At 38.8% G+C, this 19,504-nt stretch overlaps 7 protein-coding genes across 7 annotated transcripts; 2 read left to right on the top strand and 5 right to left on the bottom strand. All coding sequences in view use genetic code 12, as the record gives it.

The window, feature by feature from the left end:
- Positions 1 to 596: 596 nt before the first annotated feature.
- On the bottom strand, positions 597 to 3,068 carry RIX7 (putative AAA family ATPase; the record flags this gene model as incomplete). Its single annotated transcript, XM_067691010.1, has 1 exon — positions 597 to 3,068. One exon carries the CDS (start codon positions 3,066 to 3,068, stop codon positions 597 to 599), a length of 2,472 nt encoding a protein of 823 aa, XP_067549418.1.
- Positions 3,069 to 3,611: 543 nt separating this feature from the next.
- ORC4 (origin recognition complex subunit 4) lies at positions 3,612 to 5,228 on the bottom strand (the record flags this gene model as incomplete). Its single annotated transcript, XM_067691011.1, has 1 exon — positions 3,612 to 5,228. One exon carries the CDS (start codon positions 5,226 to 5,228, stop codon positions 3,612 to 3,614), a length of 1,617 nt encoding a protein of 538 aa, XP_067549419.1.
- An 879-nt stretch (positions 5,229 to 6,107) lies between these two features.
- Positions 6,108 to 8,297, top strand: SST2 (GTPase-activating protein; the record flags this gene model as incomplete). The annotated part of the gene is made up of 1 exon (XM_067691012.1): positions 6,108 to 8,297. One exon carries the CDS (start codon positions 6,108 to 6,110, stop codon positions 8,295 to 8,297), a length of 2,190 nt encoding a protein of 729 aa, XP_067549420.1.
- A 65-nt stretch (positions 8,298 to 8,362) lies between these two features.
- Positions 8,363 to 9,967, bottom strand: GCD11 (translation initiation factor eIF2 subunit gamma; the record flags this gene model as incomplete). Its single annotated transcript, XM_067691013.1, has 1 exon — positions 8,363 to 9,967. The coding sequence occupies one exon, from the start codon at positions 9,965 to 9,967 to the stop codon at positions 8,363 to 8,365; it is 1,605 nt and encodes a 534-aa protein (XP_067549421.1).
- A 227-nt stretch (positions 9,968 to 10,194) lies between these two features.
- LEU3 (leucine-responsive transcriptional regulator) lies at positions 10,195 to 13,023 on the bottom strand (the record flags this gene model as incomplete). The annotated part of the gene is made up of 1 exon (XM_067691014.1): positions 10,195 to 13,023. One exon carries the CDS (start codon positions 13,021 to 13,023, stop codon positions 10,195 to 10,197), a length of 2,829 nt encoding a protein of 942 aa, XP_067549422.1.
- A 313-nt stretch (positions 13,024 to 13,336) lies between these two features.
- On the bottom strand, positions 13,337 to 14,998 carry I9W82_002188 (uncharacterized protein; the record flags this gene model as incomplete). The annotated part of the gene is made up of 1 exon (XM_067691015.1): positions 13,337 to 14,998. The coding sequence occupies one exon, from the start codon at positions 14,996 to 14,998 to the stop codon at positions 13,337 to 13,339; it is 1,662 nt and encodes a 553-aa protein (XP_067549423.1).
- Positions 14,999 to 17,514: 2,516 nt separating this feature from the next.
- On the top strand, positions 17,515 to 19,308 carry GAP6 (Gap6p; the record flags this gene model as incomplete). The annotated part of the gene is made up of 1 exon (XM_067691016.1): positions 17,515 to 19,308. The coding sequence occupies one exon, from the start codon at positions 17,515 to 17,517 to the stop codon at positions 19,306 to 19,308; it is 1,794 nt and encodes a 597-aa protein (XP_067549424.1).
- Between the last annotated feature and the right edge of the window lie 196 nt (positions 19,309 to 19,504).

The following is a 19,504-nucleotide window of genomic DNA, read 5'->3' on the forward strand; positions in this document are numbered from 1 at the left end:
GAGAAACAAGTCCGAGATCACGTGTGCGCACACTTAGCAGCGAGTTCAGCAGCTCAATAACCGGTCCCAGTCGTGTCGTTTACTGCAAGTGTGTTATCGGTAGCTTCATTTCATGACTAGATACCACACCGGCTGGCCGTTTGCTTGTTATACACTCCGTGGTGAAAACTGGGCCTCAATTTGGTACTCATACGATTCAACCTCCACATGCTGGCCATCACTACAACTGCACCGCAAGAGGGTTTGATTGAACCCTCATCTCACTCCTTATTTCTCACTTTCACTTCTTTCTCTCGTCATTGTCTCTACTCCGTTTATTTGTGCTTGTGTGAAGTCGTCGTAGTCGCTGGCATCTGCTGGTCCTTTTCCTTTGCTTCATCTTTTTTTGTGTGTCGCAAAATAATCTGAGAAATGTTAGAGTATATTGATGAATTTATGTTTCAGGTCAGGAGTTCAAAATAGAAAGCCTATACTGTTGATTACACCTTAATAAAGTATTTATTTGAATTTTCTAAGTCAATCATACCAGTGTACGCATCTCGCTAATATTGAAATCTAGTTCCAATACTTCACGGATCTAGGCCTCAATTCACATACTATGTATTTTTTGATCCATTCAAGTCGCCAGATTCGGGAACACTTGTCCCATTTTTCTCGCTTATAATGTCCCAGCCAAGTTTCTTGTTCAAGCGTTCGTATTTGAGTCTATCCCTATCACTCACACTGGGGCGAATGGCAGCCAAAGCACGTCGAAAGTCTTCGTGAATGATCTCTAGATGTTCCTCTGGGAGAGAATCATTGTAGAACCCAGAAGCGTCCAATGCTTCAAGCTTTTGAGAGCCAAAAAAATTCCTTTTCAAGGCAGATATACCCGCTTCTTTGACCAACGAAGACAAATCTGCTCCCGAAAAATTACGGCATTTCTCATCTTTCGCAATTTCCATGAGATCAACGTCACCAGCAAGCGGTGTACTATTCGCCGTTATGATTGTTTTCAAAATCTGATACCTTTCACTTGCGTCAGGTAATTCAATATAGAGCGTCTTATCTAACCGACCAGGACGAAGCATCGCTGGGTCAATCATGTCAGGTCTGTTAGTTGCGCCAATAACAAAGACACCGTTTCTATCGGAAAGACCATCTAGCTCAGTCAACAATGTGTTTACAACTCTTGAACTAGATTCTGACATGGATGTCTCTCGCCTTGGCACCAAAGCGTCCAACTCATCAAAAAAGATGATGCATGGCTTGGAAGCCATGGCTCTTTGAAATACTTGCCTCACTGCTTTTTCTGATTCTCCCACGTACTTGTTCAACAACTCTGGCCCTTTAACTGATATGAAGTTGGCACGAGATTCATTGGCAACTGCCTTCGCAAGAAGCGTTTTACCACATCCGGGTGGCCCCCACATTAACACTCCAGATGGCGCTGAAATACCCACTTTCAAGTATAGCTCTGGTTTCTTCACAGGCTGAACAATGCACATGTGCAATTCCGTACGTACCTTTGCCAACGCACCAACACTCCTCCATGTAACATCAGGGACAGTGGCAAACCCTTCTCTCTTTGCAGTCGGCTGCACAGTAGGAAGTGCTTTCACGAAATCATCGTATGTGATACACAAGGGCTCTAGTTGCTCTTCAGTCAATGGTTCTGGGTTACGCCCTAAAAATCTCTGTATGGTTGATAGTTGCTCAAGGTCAGATTTGTTACCAAACCTCTTGGAAAATGCAGCTTCGGTATCCTTACCTGAAATAGGGTCTATTTCCATATTGTCTTCGTGCACGTCGTTGTTATCCTCTTGTTTCTCGCTCATACTTTCAAAGATTCTTTTGATGGCAGTAACACCGGCAGCGGTAACGAGACTCTTAAGATCGGCTCCCACATATCCCGGGGTAAGCTTTGATAACTCTCTGTAGCCAAAATTCTCACCTTCTTGTAATTTTATATTCTTCGTCATTGCTCTCAAAATGGATTCTCGCTGTGCTTCATTTGGGACATTCAAGCAAATTTCGCGATCAAAGCGGCCCGCTCGACGAAGGGCAGAATCTAAAGAGTCAGGCCTGTTAGTTGCTCCAATCACAATAACAGGTTTGTTACTTGTCTTGTCTAAAGTTAGCTCGTCCATTAAAGTCAATAGTTGAGCGACGATTCTTCTTTCCATTTCCCTTTGCGCACCTCCATCTCTTTTCGGTGTGATTGCATCTATCTCATCCATAAATATTAAGCAAGGTGCAACCGACTTTGCCTCTTCAAACAATTCCCGAAGTTTCTTTTCAGATTCACCAGACATCCCAGATACTATTGAGGGGGCTGAAATGTTGATAAAAGGTACCTTCAACTCTCCTGCTAGTGCATTGGCAATAGTCGTTTTCCCACATCCCGGTGGTCCATACAAAAGAACCCCTCTGGGAGGCTCAACTCCGGTTGAGGTGTAAATTTCGGGATGCAAAATCGGTAGGCCAATGAGCTCAAGTAATTGCGTGGTGACATTGTCCAAGCCTCCCAAATTCAGGAAAGAAATTTCAGGAGGGGTGTGATCAAACCTTCGCTTTTGTTTCTTTGACACATTTTTTGCAGAATCCTTTGCTTTTCGTTTCGTATTTGAGCCATCATCAGCGTTCAAATTTTGCTCATTGTCCTTGTCATCAAAATTCCACAACGAAGTGACTGCTTTATTTGTTAAGTTGGGATCTTTGAATTCCATCAAATTGGACCCTGTAGCGTCAACAGCCTCTGCTTCCGATGCAGTGTCTAAGTCCTTTTCTAGCTCGTTACTATTTAATTCATTCTCCTCATCTTCTCTTATTAGTTTCAAAACCTTTGAAATCGACTTTTCGAGTTGCGCTTTTTTGGTTCGTTTCAATTCAAAGTCCCTCAGCTGGATGTAGATTAACACCTGTGAAATTGTCAAATTTTTGGCCGATTCCACTCCTGCAAATGGATCTTTCAACTCATCCTCACTCAAAGTCTTTCGATTCTTTTCTGTCCTCTCATCTAAAAAATCACAAGCCAAATTATAGATCTTTTGTTCTATCCCGCCTGTTATTTGAGTCCCCTTCCCCATATTTGGTCAGTAATCTGTGCTGCTAACTAATTGAATTCAACTGATTATCGGCTCTTCTCAAACAATTTTTTTTTTTTTTTTTTCTTCTTCTTCTCCTTTTTAAGACACAAAGTGAGGAAGAGTTACAAAGGTTGGAACAACAAATAGACATGGTTAAAAATATATAAGAGTGCCCACAAGTGGATCCTTTAAGAGGAACACAGAGTAGGTTTTGGAACTATGAACATCTAATTGGGTGTACATTACTTGCTGATAAGACAGAAGACAGCTCAAAAAAGCCTTCGAAACACATACTAAAACAACTATACATCAGTGACAGGACATAAATTATCGCCACAACTGTTTTTTAAATAGCCCTATAGAGGCTGTGTTCTCCATAGTGAGGTAAAAGCATAAAATTGCATTCACTTGGGATAATTAAAGTAATATATTCCGTGAATTGTTTTGACAATGAACCCTAATACTCCTATCGCATCAGAAAGGGGACTTGATTCACCTCAAAAGCTAATGAAGGATCACAATTCAAGAAATCACACACGTCTTTTATAGCTGCAACAATCTCCTGGCCAACCTTCCATCGGAAATGAGTATATTCAACTCATCTAAGGTAACCTCTAACAACACCATTGCATTATCATCTACCATTACTGTCTTTACTGTTCTTCTTTCGGTCGACAAACTTTGAGTGCCTGACATCGTAGACGAAGGTTCAATAAGTAAATTGCAATTGAACAATACTTCCCAACTATTCCTCAATGCTTTCTTAGACCAATGTTTTTTGTTCACTTTCATGATATTAAGTGAAAATGAGGCACTTGTAAGAGAATCTGATTCTTTCATTAGCAACTTGTACTCAGCAAATGCCAAGTTGAAGTTTATTGTGGGTGAGTTAAATTTTTCGGCCCATTTTGCCGCTGCAACTAGAAGGAGTAACTCACTATCGGAAAGAGAATTGACAGCAGATTGGAGATTTCCTACCAAAGTGTATCTTTGAATGACATGGTCCAACATTTTAGTGTCAAAATATGGGTGACTAATGGAAATCTCCGACAACAAAATTCTAAGTACGTTGTTTATCTCTCTGTAGTTTTTTGTGGTGTTGAAATTTCGTAAACATAGAGTGTGGAACATGCCTTTTTCATCTTCTTGTAACAATTTCCTCGCATTTTCATTCCATATTTTCCCATAATGGGGTGCATTCATTGATTTAACAAATGCATCATTTAGTAGAAACAGACTGATTGCATTTTTTAGAAAATCAGGATACTTGGTTGTTGGTAAAACTGACATAATTCGTTGCGAGAATCGACTATTTACCCTTTTCTCCATGTTATCTCTAGCGTTAATCTTCGTTGTTAGTCCAATCACTGTAATTGGAATTTCACTGCTTTGCGACATGTCAAGAAGGTTATACAATAAGGTTTGTTTGCTATTGGATGTAAATTTTTCAAACTCGTCAACAACAAAAATCAACGGCAAGAGCTTATTCTGCGATTCTTCCTGATTTTCCAAATTAATATTAAGCACATTTAGAATGTTCGCAAACGTTTCATGAATGGATTTCCGCTCGATTGTGGATTCAATGTGGTACGTACTTGAAGCAAGGTCACCACCGCCTTCTTTGTCAAACCGCCGTTTTGTAGTAAGGTCTAACTGTCGTGCTATCTCTCTCACAGCGGCATTGTCGTCTGAGTGTATCGACGCATTCAATTGAATTACAAGAAATTCGTTCAAAAATTCCTTCCTTAAGCGATCCAATGCCTTTTTCACAATTGTTGATTTTCCTGAGGATCTTGGACCCACAAGCAAAAGCGAGTGTCTTTCTCTCTGGGCAACAGTTTTCTCTAGAATGTTAAAAACAATTTGGTAACTAGTAACGATGCTAGAATCATCGATATGAGTTATATCCCCGTTCAATTGCGACATGAGACGAAACTTAATATCCGTAACATCGCTTTCTAAAATATTGCCAGCATTTGTAGTTGGCTCGATCGGATCACTAACTGGTGGTACTTGCTCATTCAAAGATGTGTATACATTTGGGTCTCCGTGGTCTTGCACATTTGCGGTGCTGGAATTAACATCTTCATCGGTATTTGTACTAGGATAGTTTAATTGGTTACCCCTACCATCGATTGTACTGCTTGATTGAGTTTCCATTGATTATGATGTGTGACAAAGGGTAGGTTCATGCTTCTTATTTATTTTTTTCTGCCTTCTCCTTCTTTAGCATAACATGTCGCAAATCCAATTCTGACGACACCAAAGTATTGAAATATTTCCGCCATCCGCCCCCGCTAGGATATGCAGTGAGCACCTTCTTTAGCATACAGTTATGTATAGCATAGATTTTAAAGAGCCATCACGATTCTCTACAAATTTAAGAATATAACTACGTCGTGTAGTTTATTCTATTATTTTTTTTTTTTTTTTTCAGATTCTGTGTGCTGGTTTGAGTAATCTCAATTAGTAAATCTGAAACAACAACCGAAATTGTGTATTACAAGCTTGTTACAAAAACACAATTGATCATTTTGCAAGTATTTTGTTGATGTAATATTTACAACATCTTACACTTGTGGAGGGTGTGGTTTTTTGAATTAAAGTTTGATGTTTGAGATTGTCACACAAAATTGCATACATTCAAACTATGGGTCAAAGATCTGTCACAACTCCCTTCTCATAGATGGAAAAGAATTACAAAACTATAGATAAGGAAAAACATAGATGCCTTGTACCAATATTATTAACAATATACGACGTTTCAAAGGCGGCTTACTAAATGAAACCAGTTCGTTATATTTTATTTTATTTTATTTAATAATTATTTTATTTTTTCTTTTTTTAACTTTACACTTCCACATGTTGCGAAAAAAAGGTTCACGGTGTTTCAAAATACAATATTCAACATCAAACTTCTAAAAATAGTCTAGTTTTTTGATGGAGTAAAGCTTACATATAAAAGATAATTCAAATCTACAATATACTGAAAAGGAAGGCGGAGTAGTGAAGCATCCTTACTTTAGTTCGTTTTCGAAAATGAATACGGTTGAGACTACCAATACCATCACAAACTCAACTGCAACCACGGCTTCAAATCGCAAAGCAGACTCCACAAACAAGCTTCCGTATAAGGTTCCCTCTCCACTATTATCTCAATCAAAGTGGGATGCAGAATCACAACAACAACAACAACCACAACAACAACAACAACCACAACAACAACAACAACCACAACAACAACCACAACCACAAAAATCACTTTCATCATCATCATCGCTCGATCTACCTAGCACGTTTGTCAATAGTTCATCCTTAAACTCGAACGTGCTACACGAAGCAGTGATAAAGAAGTTTAATCGAACCAGTAGTGGAAAAATATACGAAAAAGATCTAAGAGACATCTATTCCATGCTAATTGTGTCCTTAATGCTTTCAACAAAATCTTCACCTTCACCTGGGTCTTCTTCATCTGCTTCGTCTTCGTCTTCGTCTTCGTTTTCCAAAAGAAAAAAACCATCAACCCCATCGTTAAAGATGTCATTATCAAAGATTAAACTCATTCCTGCGAGCAAAAAGTATCCTTACTCATTTCAGCTTCTGGATGCAATAGACCAAATGGCTCACCTTCTTGTGGAAATAGAGCTATCCAACACCGTGACATGTCTATCTTATAGCTTTCAGTCTGATATTGCCCTCACCTTAATAAGCCAGTTTTACAAAGCTAAGCTTTTACACTGTCCAGCTGATAGAACACGGGCAGAGCCGAAACATGATGCTCCTTTACAACCAACCCCAAAAGGTTTGGCCATTGTTCAGTCGTTTTGTGAAAAAGTGGGCATCAAAAAGCTCAGCATGCCTGAAATATTATTGCAAAAGCCATACAACTCCATGCAATTGTTTTATTTCGATAGAGATCCAGTTACCGACAAGGTCATATACTCAAAGAGCCTTTTACACCTATTATTTGCCAAGCTCTTGGGACCTTGTCCAAACGTATGGTCACCGATGAGTAAACCAGATCCAATACCATGTGTGACTGAAAAAGAAGAGTTCAATTTCGGTAATCATGCTGTTGATGAGTTCCCCTTGTTTTTGCAAAAAAATTCTGGCAAGAGTTGCAACCAACTTACAAGTATGCCCATAGCATCAAAACAAGCAGATCCATTCAGCTTTCTGGAATATCAAAAGAAAAATTCAAAACTGAAGCAGCCTTCCAATGGGGCCGTTTTGACGTCAATCGTATCCGAACTAAGTCCCTATCACCATAGATATTTTCTGAATCCGGAATCAGATGCTCATATGCAATACTATGTTTCATCAGTGGGCGTTAGATTAAGCAAGGAGAAATATTTGGATGATTCTAAACTGCTTGGTCCATTTTGTTATCGTATTTACGGCAAAGCGATAGTCCAGTGGCTTATGGACTGCACCGACCTTGTTAGGCCAAAACATGCATTGGAAATTGCCAACTTGTTTCTCAACCAAAAATTAATCAAAGCCTGCAACCCAGTCGAGGGAAATTTGCAATTTCAAAAGGACCTGTACTATTGTTTGGATGACAGAGGTGTAACGTTTTGCATGTGGAACAAAGTTGGTACAACTAGATCTGGGTACAAGCAACTGGGAAAGCAAAACCCCTTTAGACCAGAAGTCACTTTGGATACAATCATGCTAGATCCTGGATTAAAGTTTCAATTCAAAACCCATTTGGAGAATGAGTTTTGCTTGGAGAATTTCGAAGCTTACTGCCAATTGCTAGCATTTCAGGAGAATGTAAAACTTTGGAATGACTTGATGGGCGGAAGTGACCTTGAACACGATGTTGAACTAAGCAAGCACACTTTGCAACACCAAATTAGTCTTCGAGATACATGCATGTCGATTGCCTACCAAATCTACAACACTTATATTAGTCATGAATCGCCTTCTATGTTGAATATTGATTATGGTTTGCGCCAGCAAGTTGTCAACTTGTTGACGCGTGTTTCTAATGAAGAATCGTATAGCAACAATGACTTGAAAACGTACATGCAAACTCCCACGGATGATTCTTCAATTGAAGAGATTGGACTAGCCCAAGATCATTTGCATAATACTGACGAGATCAATTTAAACCAGGTGTTGAATGAATTAACGAATGTATTCAACAAGATAAGTGCCCATTTATACAAGATGATGCAAGTGGACTCCTTACCAAAGTTTCTCAATAGTCTTGACAAAATATAAATTCTGTAAATTCTTATTTATACAAAAAATCGAAATTACCTATGTATTATTCATCCTGTGTTAAATCAAGCTACGGGCTCTATAGTTGTTCCCTTTTTAATAGTTGCCCATCCAATCAAACGCCAGTGCTTCTCAATACGTCTTGACAAGGCAATCTTCTCGTTAATTTCAGTACATGCTGGAGAAGTTAATTGCAAACGGGCCATATCCGCTCTGACAGCTACTACTCTAGCTCCGGTGGCAGTTGATCCAATATTGACCATCAACACCTCACCTACTTCCAATTTTCTAACCTTGGCACCTTGCTTTTGTCCCTCAGTCTTTACTCCCAACAATCTCCTCAATAAAAAGTAATTGATTTCAATGTCTGAATAGATAGATGGCAAATTACCTTTAGCACCAACAACTTGACCAACCAATCTATCAGCTCTACACAATGTTGGGTCAACTTTAGTACCAACCCCAATTAAACCTCCTGGTACGGCAAACTTTAAATCATTGTGCTCAGCAAATAATGAAACAATATTAGAAAATATCGTCTTACATTGAATTCTTCCTTGGTCATCTTTGGTAACAATACCTGGTCTGATTTCAATCTCGTCACCAATCTTGAACACACCGGTCAAGATAGAACCACCGGCAACACCTCCCTTCAAATCGTCGACATCAGCACCAGGTTTATTCACATCAAATGATCGAATAACAATCAACCTTGGTGAGGCATTGAAATCCCTAATTGGAACGGGTATGGAATTTACTATAAATTGATTGACGGCGTCGATATTGTATTTCAATTGAGCTGAAATTGGAACAATTGGAGCACCATCGGCTATAGTACCTCTTATGAATTGAAGTATCGACTTTTCATGCTCCAATGCAGACTCTTCTCTCATCAAATCAACCTTATTTTGTAAAATTATAACATGCTTCAACTTCATAATTTCAATGGCAGCTAAATGTTCAGAAGTTTGTGGTTGGGGGCAACTTTCATTACCAGCAATAAGTAATAAAGCAGCATCCATAACGGCTGCACCTGACAACATTGTACTCATCAAAATATCGTGACCTGGACAATCAACAAACGAAACGTGTCTAACCAACTTGTAACGGCCCTCACATCCCGGACGCTCACACTTGGGTCTAATTTCCTTGTCTGACTTGAATGACTTGTAACATCCTGGTTCAGGACATTCTGGGTTATCGCACCTATAAATTTTGGCATTAGCGTAACCCAATTTAATGGTAATGTTTCTCTCCAATTCATCTTTGAAACGAACCGTTTGGACACCTGAAATGGCTCTAACCACAGTTGATTTACCGTGCGCGACGTGACCAATAGTACCAATGTTAATTGTAGCTTGCCTGTTGATGATTTCAGGAGAAAGTGGTGTGAGTTGGGAAATGTCTGGATTAGCAGGTTGTTCTGGCAAACCGCCACCTTCTTCGAATTCTCTTTTGGCTCTTTCCTCGGCTTTCTCATCGTCTTCTTCATCCAAACCTGCAAAAGCAACTGATTTTTTGCCTTTCAGCAGTGACTCATCCAAATCTTTTTCTTGTTGCACTTCATTATCACTCTCGTTCTCATACTGATAATCATCCTCTTCTTCTTCTTCAAGGGTGCTTCCAATAACAATATCAGGTGTTGCGTTTTCTATATCGTCATATGACATTCTAGTTCAATAATTTGTAAACAGATGGGGGATGGGTTGTTGGAAATACAATTGTCAGTAATAAATTTTCACTTTTTCAAAGAGAAAAAAAAAAAATTTTTGAAAAATTTAACAGTGACAAAATTTCATTTTGTGCTACTTGCCTAGTCGTGTCTATGAGATGTTCTACAAAACTTGGTGCAAATATAAAAAGGTTTTCTTTTACACAGTTCGTATCCAAAAGTCTATCACCCCATGTGGAAGCCAAAATCATTCATAACACTGTCCACATCTCTCCACAACATGTCACTATCAAACCTGTCCAAGTCCAAGCTTTCCAAACCCAGTTGTAATGGTGAATCATTGTAAGTGGATGTTGACTGTGGTTGTTGGTAAGGGGCGTTGGAAGCAATTGGTGGATACTCGTGGCTTTGCAACTGATCTCCCTGCACATTTGAAGCATGCACGGGCTGTGAAAATTGTGGCGTTGTAATATTATTGTGACCACCATGTACAATTGTGGAATCGGCAGCGGCAAACAGAGGTGCCACCTGATGATATCTATTTGCATCAGGGGTGCTGTGCTCATTTCTCACTCCTGGAGTGGACTCCGCCGAAGGGTTCACGACTTTGAATATAGAACTTCTCTTTGCTGCCCCTGCCGAAATGGGTTCAGGATCTAAAGGAATTGTACGGATGATTTTCCTTGCTTTTTGTTCAGCATCATCTTCATTGGAAAGTGACCGTTTTTCTTTGCGGATGGAGTCTTTACGAGTTTCTGAATCCAGTTCATCTTCAGCATGCAAATTCTCCTCCGCTCCATCTTCCATATGCGATGCTAACGCCGGATTTCGGTCGTCAGTTTGTACCCTCAAATTCGTCATTCCAGCTTTTTCTCTGATCAGATTTAAACAATCAAAAAACACCGATGCGGCCATCCTATTCCTTATATTTATACTTAAAGTGTTCAAATTTTGGCTATCTAATTGTCGGAAAAGCAGCCACATATTTCTTGTAATACCACTTGATCGGAACGCCATGTCATGCTTAAGTATAGATGCCCTTGCTGTCAAACTAACAACTGTTTCATAACTTTGTTTCCCCACAGTAACATCAATCACGCTTTTCAAATTGGAATGAACTAATTTTCCTATAATACAAGCAGCTTGCCAAAGATTGAGCAAATACACACCGGGGAGATATTTGATAAACTTCTTATCCTCGGCTTGACAACTTTGAGTAAATGAAACCAATCTTGTTGCGGCGTTGTATAGTTTAATCAATCCAGTTTTCAATTCAAACTCCGAAATCTTGGAAGAATCCATAAAGTAGTAACTGAAAAGATGTACTTTGGAAGCTAATACTTCAAACATTCTAAATTTGAATGCATCATGCAGTGTTCCGTGAGAAATCAATCCTTCCAACTCATCTACTCTTTTTTCAAGTAGCTTCAACAAAGAAACTCTCTCATTAGCTTCACTTACTCCACAAGGATCCATTGGGTTTGAGTTAAGTGATTTGGCCATTTGATCTTCAAATTGTGCAATAGCCAACATGGACTTGATGTCTTCTGGGATTCGAACATCGCTATCTGGCCGACTGTAATAGCAAATAGAAGAGTCAAACTGAACACATGCCGGGTAACCAAAGGCTGTGGCAATGAATTGACTAGCTGCATTCGTCGCGATCCATGTCTTGACTTGTTCCTGCAACATTTGCTGCTGTTGCGCAACCTTATTAGCAGGCTGTGACTCTATATTACTAAACGATGATGGAGCATGCAATCCTATTCGGATTGCTTGAAAAAATCCTGTGCTAACGGTACTATAGGATGAGTCTGCGCTAAGTGAAGACGTGATTGGAGGCCAATACGAATACAACAAGAAAGCTTGAACTGAGTAGACCGAACTGACATTATAAATAGGTTCGTCTTCCTCTGTGGGATTGTATCTTGTTATAGGGGATATCATGATTTCGGCAAGAATCCCTTTGACTATGGGTGACAATTGAATCAACAACGACTTGGAAAATCCTTCTTTGAATCTTCTCAAAGACACAAATACGATGACCCAGAACAAAGGAGGACAAAGTCTGTAAATTCTTTCCGGTCCCTTGGTGACATCAACAACTGGAAAAATTGGGTGATATCGCAAAACATACTCCATGAAAAGTTCCTTGATTGTACTCGATGACAAAGTTATTGACTCAACCGACTTTTCCTCGCAGTGCAACACTTCTTCTGAAAGCCTGAGATCTTGCGGTATTCTCAAGACGTTGTTGTTTATAGTATTTTTGGCATCATAAGTCAAGTTGGGCTGGTCCGAATGTGAATTTGAAATATCAGTAGGCGGATTCTGACAGACTTGTGGCATATTTATAATAGAAACGTTGCGAACGTTTGTACTTTGAGGGTACGTAGAAAATTCAGTTTGAGGTGGTTGCTTTTGCACTGGGGCAAGGTGATCGGTCTTCTCAACATGCGGAGCCTTGATGTTTGAACTAGCTTGTGATTTAAAGTTTCTCTGATTCTCTTCGTTTTCGCTATTCGCCAAAGATGGAAATCGCGAGAGAAGCTCTGCAGCCTGGGATGTGTTTAATGATTTTTTTAACTCCATAAACTCCTTCTCTATTTGAGCTATTCTCGCTCTTTTGTACGTCCTTTTGTAATCTGACTTTAAGTCACATTTAAGATTCTTCTTGGCACACCTAGTGCAAGGCTCGGGTTGTCTTTCATACGCATCACACCTCGATTTCTGTTGTCGACACTCAACGCAGGCCATTCTTTTAATCTTTCCTGGCTTCTCCGTTTGCAGGTATAAATGCTGGTTTGAAGGAGACGTTGCTATGTTCAACGGTGTATTCGATCCTGACTCTCTCATGTAGCCCGTAGAGTTTATCGACGGAGTGGGAGATTGCGACTGATTGTCAAATTGTGGACCACCATTTGGATGATGTGATTGTCTTGACTCATCTTGTTTTAATCTTTGAAATTCTTGTGACATGTTGCTAGCTATATGTACCAAATTTTCAAAAGAATTCTTGGTTCCAGTAGCAGTAGCCTCCCCGTGTTCTCCCATTGTCCTTGAGGTTCTAAAACAAAGTTGTATTAACTGTATCGCCTGGTCTGTTACTTTCTCCTCGGTTGTTGTACCCTTTTGACATCAAAAAAAAAAAAAAATAGAAAGTTTTTTTTTTTTAATTTATCCATTCCATCTACAAACTTGTGTAACAAAAACAACAAACCTTGTTCTTCAAAAAGAAGAATTGCAACCACCTTTCATTTTTGGATTCAAAGTTTATTTATTTATTTCCTAATTCTGATCTATAGAGTTGTATAGAGATACACACGTCATGTACAGGAGGTTCACTACCTGTACAATTCTATCACACTCAACCCCAACACCACATTCCATTGTCTAACCAGTCAATCTCAAATTCACTCTTTGTGCTTCCAAATTGTCTAACCATTGGCAACACACCAACTTTTTTACCACTGTCGCTAAGAAGCTCAACCTTGTGCTCTTCAGTACTTGTAGACTTTGCCTCACTCCTCTTTTCTTTATGTTCGTCCAAAGCATAAGACGAAAATGGAAGGTAGTTCATAAAAAAGTCATGCATTACTGCATCAGGAATATCACTAGGCAAGTCACGAGTTGAAACATAAACATTTTCAAACTTGGCACTACGATTCTTTGCCGTATACAAAGCGGCAGAGATTAAAATATCCAAATCTTGGAAATTGTATCCACCCAAATCGTTAAGTCCGGTAAATGATGATCCTCTTCTATGTGGGTTTGCTGATGGTAATACACTTTCGTAAATTAACTCTCCCATACCGGTGATAAAAAATCCACCTTTTAACGAGTTCCATAATATGTAATATGATCTTCTCTGTAAATCGTTGGTAATTATAGCCCCCTGAAGCTTAGTAAATTTCTTGCTTTTTTCAGATTTAGCATATCCCAAAGCACTGACAACCTTGCTCTTATAGTCAGCAAACGAAGGCTTGATGGCAAACTTGGGTACTGTTTGGTTCAATACAGAAGATTTTCTTCTTGACGCATCTTCAGGGCCACCCTTTGGTATGCCAGTGTTTGCGGTTTCACCAATTGCTGACAAGGTGCTGTGTGAGCCGATCTTAGTCATTGACAAAATGTTGGACATGTTAGCGAGCGAAGTTGAAGATCTCCTGTCACCTTGTAATTCAGAGTGATAGGTGAGCTTGTTTAACTCTGCGAGTATTTCCAATTCCTTGGTTTGTAAAATGAATTGGATCACTTCTTGATCCTCTTTACTGTCCCAGTCCAACAACTTGATTCTCTTTCCCAAAACTCTTGACTTTGCGTCCTGTTCATGTTGCTTCTGCTGCTCCAGGTCCTGAATCAATTGTTTCAATACTGTCTCTTGTCCCTCAGTCAATTCCTTAACAGGAATTTCATAGAATTCAATAGGGAAACTCTTGAAACCAAATCGTTTGTAGTAAGTTTGTACACCAGAAAACAAAAACCAAACATATTCTTTACCAAGGTAGTAATTTGCCAATTGTTGATCCACTTCTCCAGTAAAATTATCGAGTGTCATTTTTCTAAAGTTATCATTGGCAGATTCGTCACTCTTTTGTAAATGCTCCTCGACAATTTCCTTCTCCGTAGCTGCAATAGCTTGAGATATACACTTTTCAGCCAAACCTTTTCTTCTATAATCTTGATGGGTGAATACGTAGCTGACTAACAAGGATGTGATATTTCTAATACCAAATAACGATGGATCAGGTGTCGAGGAAATCATGCTTGATCTATCGGCTGGCTTGTATAACCCCTTTAAATGTTTAATTATTACCGTAGCAACAACCAAATCCTTCGAGGTATCCTCAATGTAGAACCCTTCTATTTTTATACCACCCTTAACGTACTCTTCGATACTTTGAGTGAAAACTTCACCAAATTCCTTGGGACTCAAAGGTCCACCCCATTCACTACCACATAATGTGAACAATTCTTTTAATTTAGATAAGTCTTGAGTTGATTTGAATTGTAAGTTTGAGTCTGACATGATTGGATTTAACAATTGATTGTGTTAGTCTTTTAGTGTTCAAAGTATTGAGTAAAAAAGTTGGAGTTAAATTAGTCGAAAAAGTTAAACCACTTGCATTTGATGTTTGTTTCCCATTTTCAAACATTTTTTGTTCGGAAACCCGGGGGGGGTGTGTTGTGTTGAGTGAGCAAATAGTTTTGTGCTACAATGTCTTTCTATTTTTGTTTGCTGTTCAAATATCATGCCACTACGAATAGATTTGAAGTTGATGCATTGAAGTGAAAGACAGCAAATTCTATTTGTAGCAAAGGGCTGGCTAGTAATGAAATGAGTTGGGTCGAGTTTGTTTAACTGAAAATAACGGCTATATCTCAGTGTGCCTAAGTGAATGTTTTCTAGAATCAATTTATGACGTAATGTCCGTAAAAAATAAGTTGCGATACCAGTGACTTTATATAATACATCAAAGAGAGAGGTTGAAATCTGAGATACATAAAACACGAACGACAAAGTAAGATGGGACCTAATCCACACTGTTTTAAAGTATGAGTCTATTTTAGCTCTTGTGTAGTGTATGATTGTGTACACGTAGTTTTCTGTTTCGTTTTCTTCATTTTTGCATTAAAATAAAGCAAATTTATTAAGAATTATATTACTAGGAACGTAGATTTGTAGATGCAACGAATTGGATTAGTTCAAAGTGTCACTATATAATTCTCAATAACGGAAAGCCGTACAAATAAAAAACTATATTGCTAAAGACTAGCAGTTGAATCATTTATCGATACCTTACGTACATAATTAGCTGTTCCAACAATAGAGCGATACGCTCTCCAGCCCCTACCTAAATTGGATATTGTGTAAGGATAAACATGCAAAAGATATTCACCTAAGTCAACCCCGCCAAGCAGTATAACTTCTCATCCATATGCTCTCGTCTGATCCTCTTCCCGAATCTCTCGTCATGATCTCCAATGTCACTTCCCCCTCATAACTACTATACTATTCTCCTCACGATATCTCTGCCATGTTCCTCCTTAATTCAATTGCTTCGCGAAAGTCCGAAGAGGGGGAGCAAAACAATAGGAAAGACAGAGATCAAAAAGCGGGCAAGTTTCGCAGCGGCATTTATGCCATACGGCAGTTTGGCAGCAAAGAAAAAAAAAGAAGAGAAAGGACGGACGGGCGAGCGGTGAAGAAAATTAGTTCAACAACCGACAGCATGACAAGGCAAATTGGAACGGACTAGAATTGTACCTCGCACACCCTTTCTCATCAACTGGTCACCATACCGTTTTGAATTCACTCGATACACTAGGTAAAAACACAATTCCGTCTTTGAAAAATATAGGGACTCTGAGTTTTGAAGGGTATTGCGACTCTGGAGAAGAAAAGAGATATACACGAGAGCGTTCTGCGTTGACAGAATGTTTCAGCTGATTGTATAAGAAGGTGGGTGGATAGTGGTCTGGTGCTTAAGTTACCGAAATCCTTATCGCTGCAGACTAAAAACGTATTCAAAATGCCGTGTTTTACCTTTCGTTAAGCGCAAATGGCCAAAAAAAGAAAAAAAAAAAGAAACTTTTTTCTTTTTCCTTAACTTATAAGGCATTTTGAAGAAGAAAAGTGTATTTTCTTATTGCACAGAAAGACACATTCCGTCTCCCCACGATTCCTACTCCGGCATTATAATGCATAATCAAGCAAGATTTATACCGTTTTTCGTCTTCACCAAAATAATAAAAAGGCAATTACAGGGTTATCGGCGGAGCACTGCTTAAAAAAAAAAAAAAAAAAAAAAGAAGAAAATTTTTCTTCTCCTTCTTCTTCAATTTTGCCTAATAGTATGTCAAAACCCTGAAGAGAAATGGAGCATGGTCATCTCTTAAAAACAAAAAAATGAGAGACAACAGAGTGTTACACAATACACATATGGCGTTGTTGATGAGCCTCAAAGTATAGGTAGGTCAATATGGGCATGCACATGTTTCTATTTTTGTATATGTCCGTTAGCGGATACCGCAAATGCCTCTTTTTGTAGTACAAAAATGCGCTTTAGTACAATGTGCAGGAGTCCGTAGTAGTAGAAAAAAAAAAGAAATTACAGTTATGTGCAGGAACTACATATAGTCTGAAGGAACAACCGCAGCTGCAAAAGACACAAAAAACCCAATAAGGTCATCATATAGGACGATTTTGACGCTATATGTGTTACTGCGAAAAAGGCAATATGATTTGAAAAGACAAAAGCCAAGATGTTTTACTCTTTGTCTTTTTGCGGTTTGTTTTGTTCATCGGATTCCGGTGACTCAAACAATGAGGAGCAGGAAATTTTGAAAAGGTTTTTAATCGTATTTATATACCTTGAAGTTTCCCTTCTTGCCTTCTTTTATTTTTTTTCGCTAATTTTCACATCATTAATAACTATACTTTTAGCATTTACAATTTGCATTTTAATACCCACAGTCAACTACAAATTGCAATTAAGATCAATTACATAACTTATTTAAGACCATAAACTGTATAAGAAAAAGATGTCTTCGTCTTCACCAGTGGCGTCAATAAAGCTGCAAGAAAAGAGCATAAACGATATAAATGCCACTTCAGTATCAAGCGCAAGCGTGAACGAATCCAAACCTGGCGTATGGAAAAATTTTAAAGATTCATTCAAACCACCAGAATCATCAAATAGTGGTCGACCTCAAAACAAACTGACTTCTTCCACCTCCGATTCGGATTCCATTACAAAGAATAACAACAATAACAACAATAACGATGACATTGAAGAAGGAAGCATCCATGCTCCTCTTAAACAAACCCTTAAAAAGAGACAGTTGCAAATGATTGCCCTTGGAGGTTGTGTAGGGTCTGGTTTATTGGTTGCATCTGGATTGGCCATGCAAAATGGTCCTGCCAGTATGATTGTGGCTTGGACTATTGTTTCCACTTTCTTATACTGTACAATGCAGTCATTGGCTGAGTTATCGAGTAGTTATCCAGTCACTGGTTCCTTTGCAACATATTCCGTCAAGTTTGTTGATCCAAGTTGGGGGTTTGCCATGGGTTGGAACTATGCCATGTTTTGGGTCATTGTTTTACCATTGGAGTTGGTGGCATCGGCATTAACAATTAATTTTTGGAATTCTAATATAAATAGTGATGCATGGGTGGCAATCTTTTACGTGTTGATTTTTTTCCTCAACTTGTGTGGTAACAGAGGGTTTGGAGAAACTGAATTTGTTGCATCAATTATCAAATTGTTGGGAATTGTCGGTTTCAACATCTTGGCCATTGTTTTAATTTGTGGCGGTGGTGATCAAGGATTTATTGGAGGCAAAAACTGGCATCCACCATTCACCACCGGTTTCAAGGGAGTTGTTTCTGTTTTATTGACTGCAACTTATTCATTAGCTGGAACTGAGTTGGTTGGTTTAACTTCAAGTGAATCAGCAGGTGATTCAAGAAAGATTTTGCCTAAAGCCATCAAACAAGTTGTTTGGAGAATTGTTATTTTTTACTTGTTAACTTTGACTTTATTGGGCTGTTTGGTTAGTCCAAAGAATCCTGATTTGGCTAGTGCTAGTGGTAATGCAGCCTCACCATTTGTCATTGCTATTAAAGAGGGTGGTATCAAAGGGTTACCTTCAGTATTCAACGTTATTATCTTGGTGGCACTTTTAGCAATTGCCAATTCAGCCGTTTATGGGTTCTCAAGAACAGTATTGGCATTGGCTGAACAAGGTCTTGCGCCTAAAATCTACACTTATGTTGATAGAAAGGGAAGACCATTGGCTGGGATTGCCACCTCTGCATTTGTTGGGTTATTGTCATTTATTTCCGCTTACAAGAAGCAAGCTGATGTCTTTGATTGGTTAGTTTCATTGTCAGGATTATCCACCTTGTTCACTTGGGGAAGTATTAATGGAGCTTTCATTAGATATCGTATGGCGATGAAGGCACAAGGAAGATCAGTTGAAGATCTCGCGTACAAATCAAATACGGGACTTATTGGTGCTTATTATGGATTAATTGCCAATGTAGTCATTTTAGGACTTCAATTTTGGCTTGCATTGTTCCCAGTTGGTGAATCCCCTAAAGCTGTTACATTTTTCAAGACTTATCTTGGTGGAGTGATTGTACTTGTCTTTTATGTTGGCCACAAAATTTGGTCAAGGACTTGGAGGTTATACATCAAGGCCAAGGACATTGACCTTGATAATGGTAAGATGGCTGTGGATATTGAGTTGATCAAGCAAGAAATTGAAGAAGAAAAAGCTGCATTGAGAGCAAAACCATTGTATTATAGGATATATGATTTCTGGTGTTGAGAGAAGGGGAAATCATCTGATGAAATTACGAAAAAAAAGTTTGTATACGAGTCATGAATATATGAGACCGCTGATTGGTTTTCAAAATGTAGGAGTGGTAGTACTTGCTATTGTGCAATGCGTGTGTACATATTTTCTATACAATGCGTAGTAAAAACCAATCATAATATAGTAGTCATAAGCGTAAGAGCTGTAA

The sequence above is a fragment of the Candida metapsilosis genome, assembly GCF_017655625.1.
Source record: "Candida metapsilosis strain BP57 chromosome Unknown scaffold2, whole genome shotgun sequence".
Classification (NCBI taxonomy): Eukaryota; Fungi; Ascomycota; class Pichiomycetes; order Serinales; family Debaryomycetaceae; genus Lodderomyces; species Lodderomyces metapsilosis.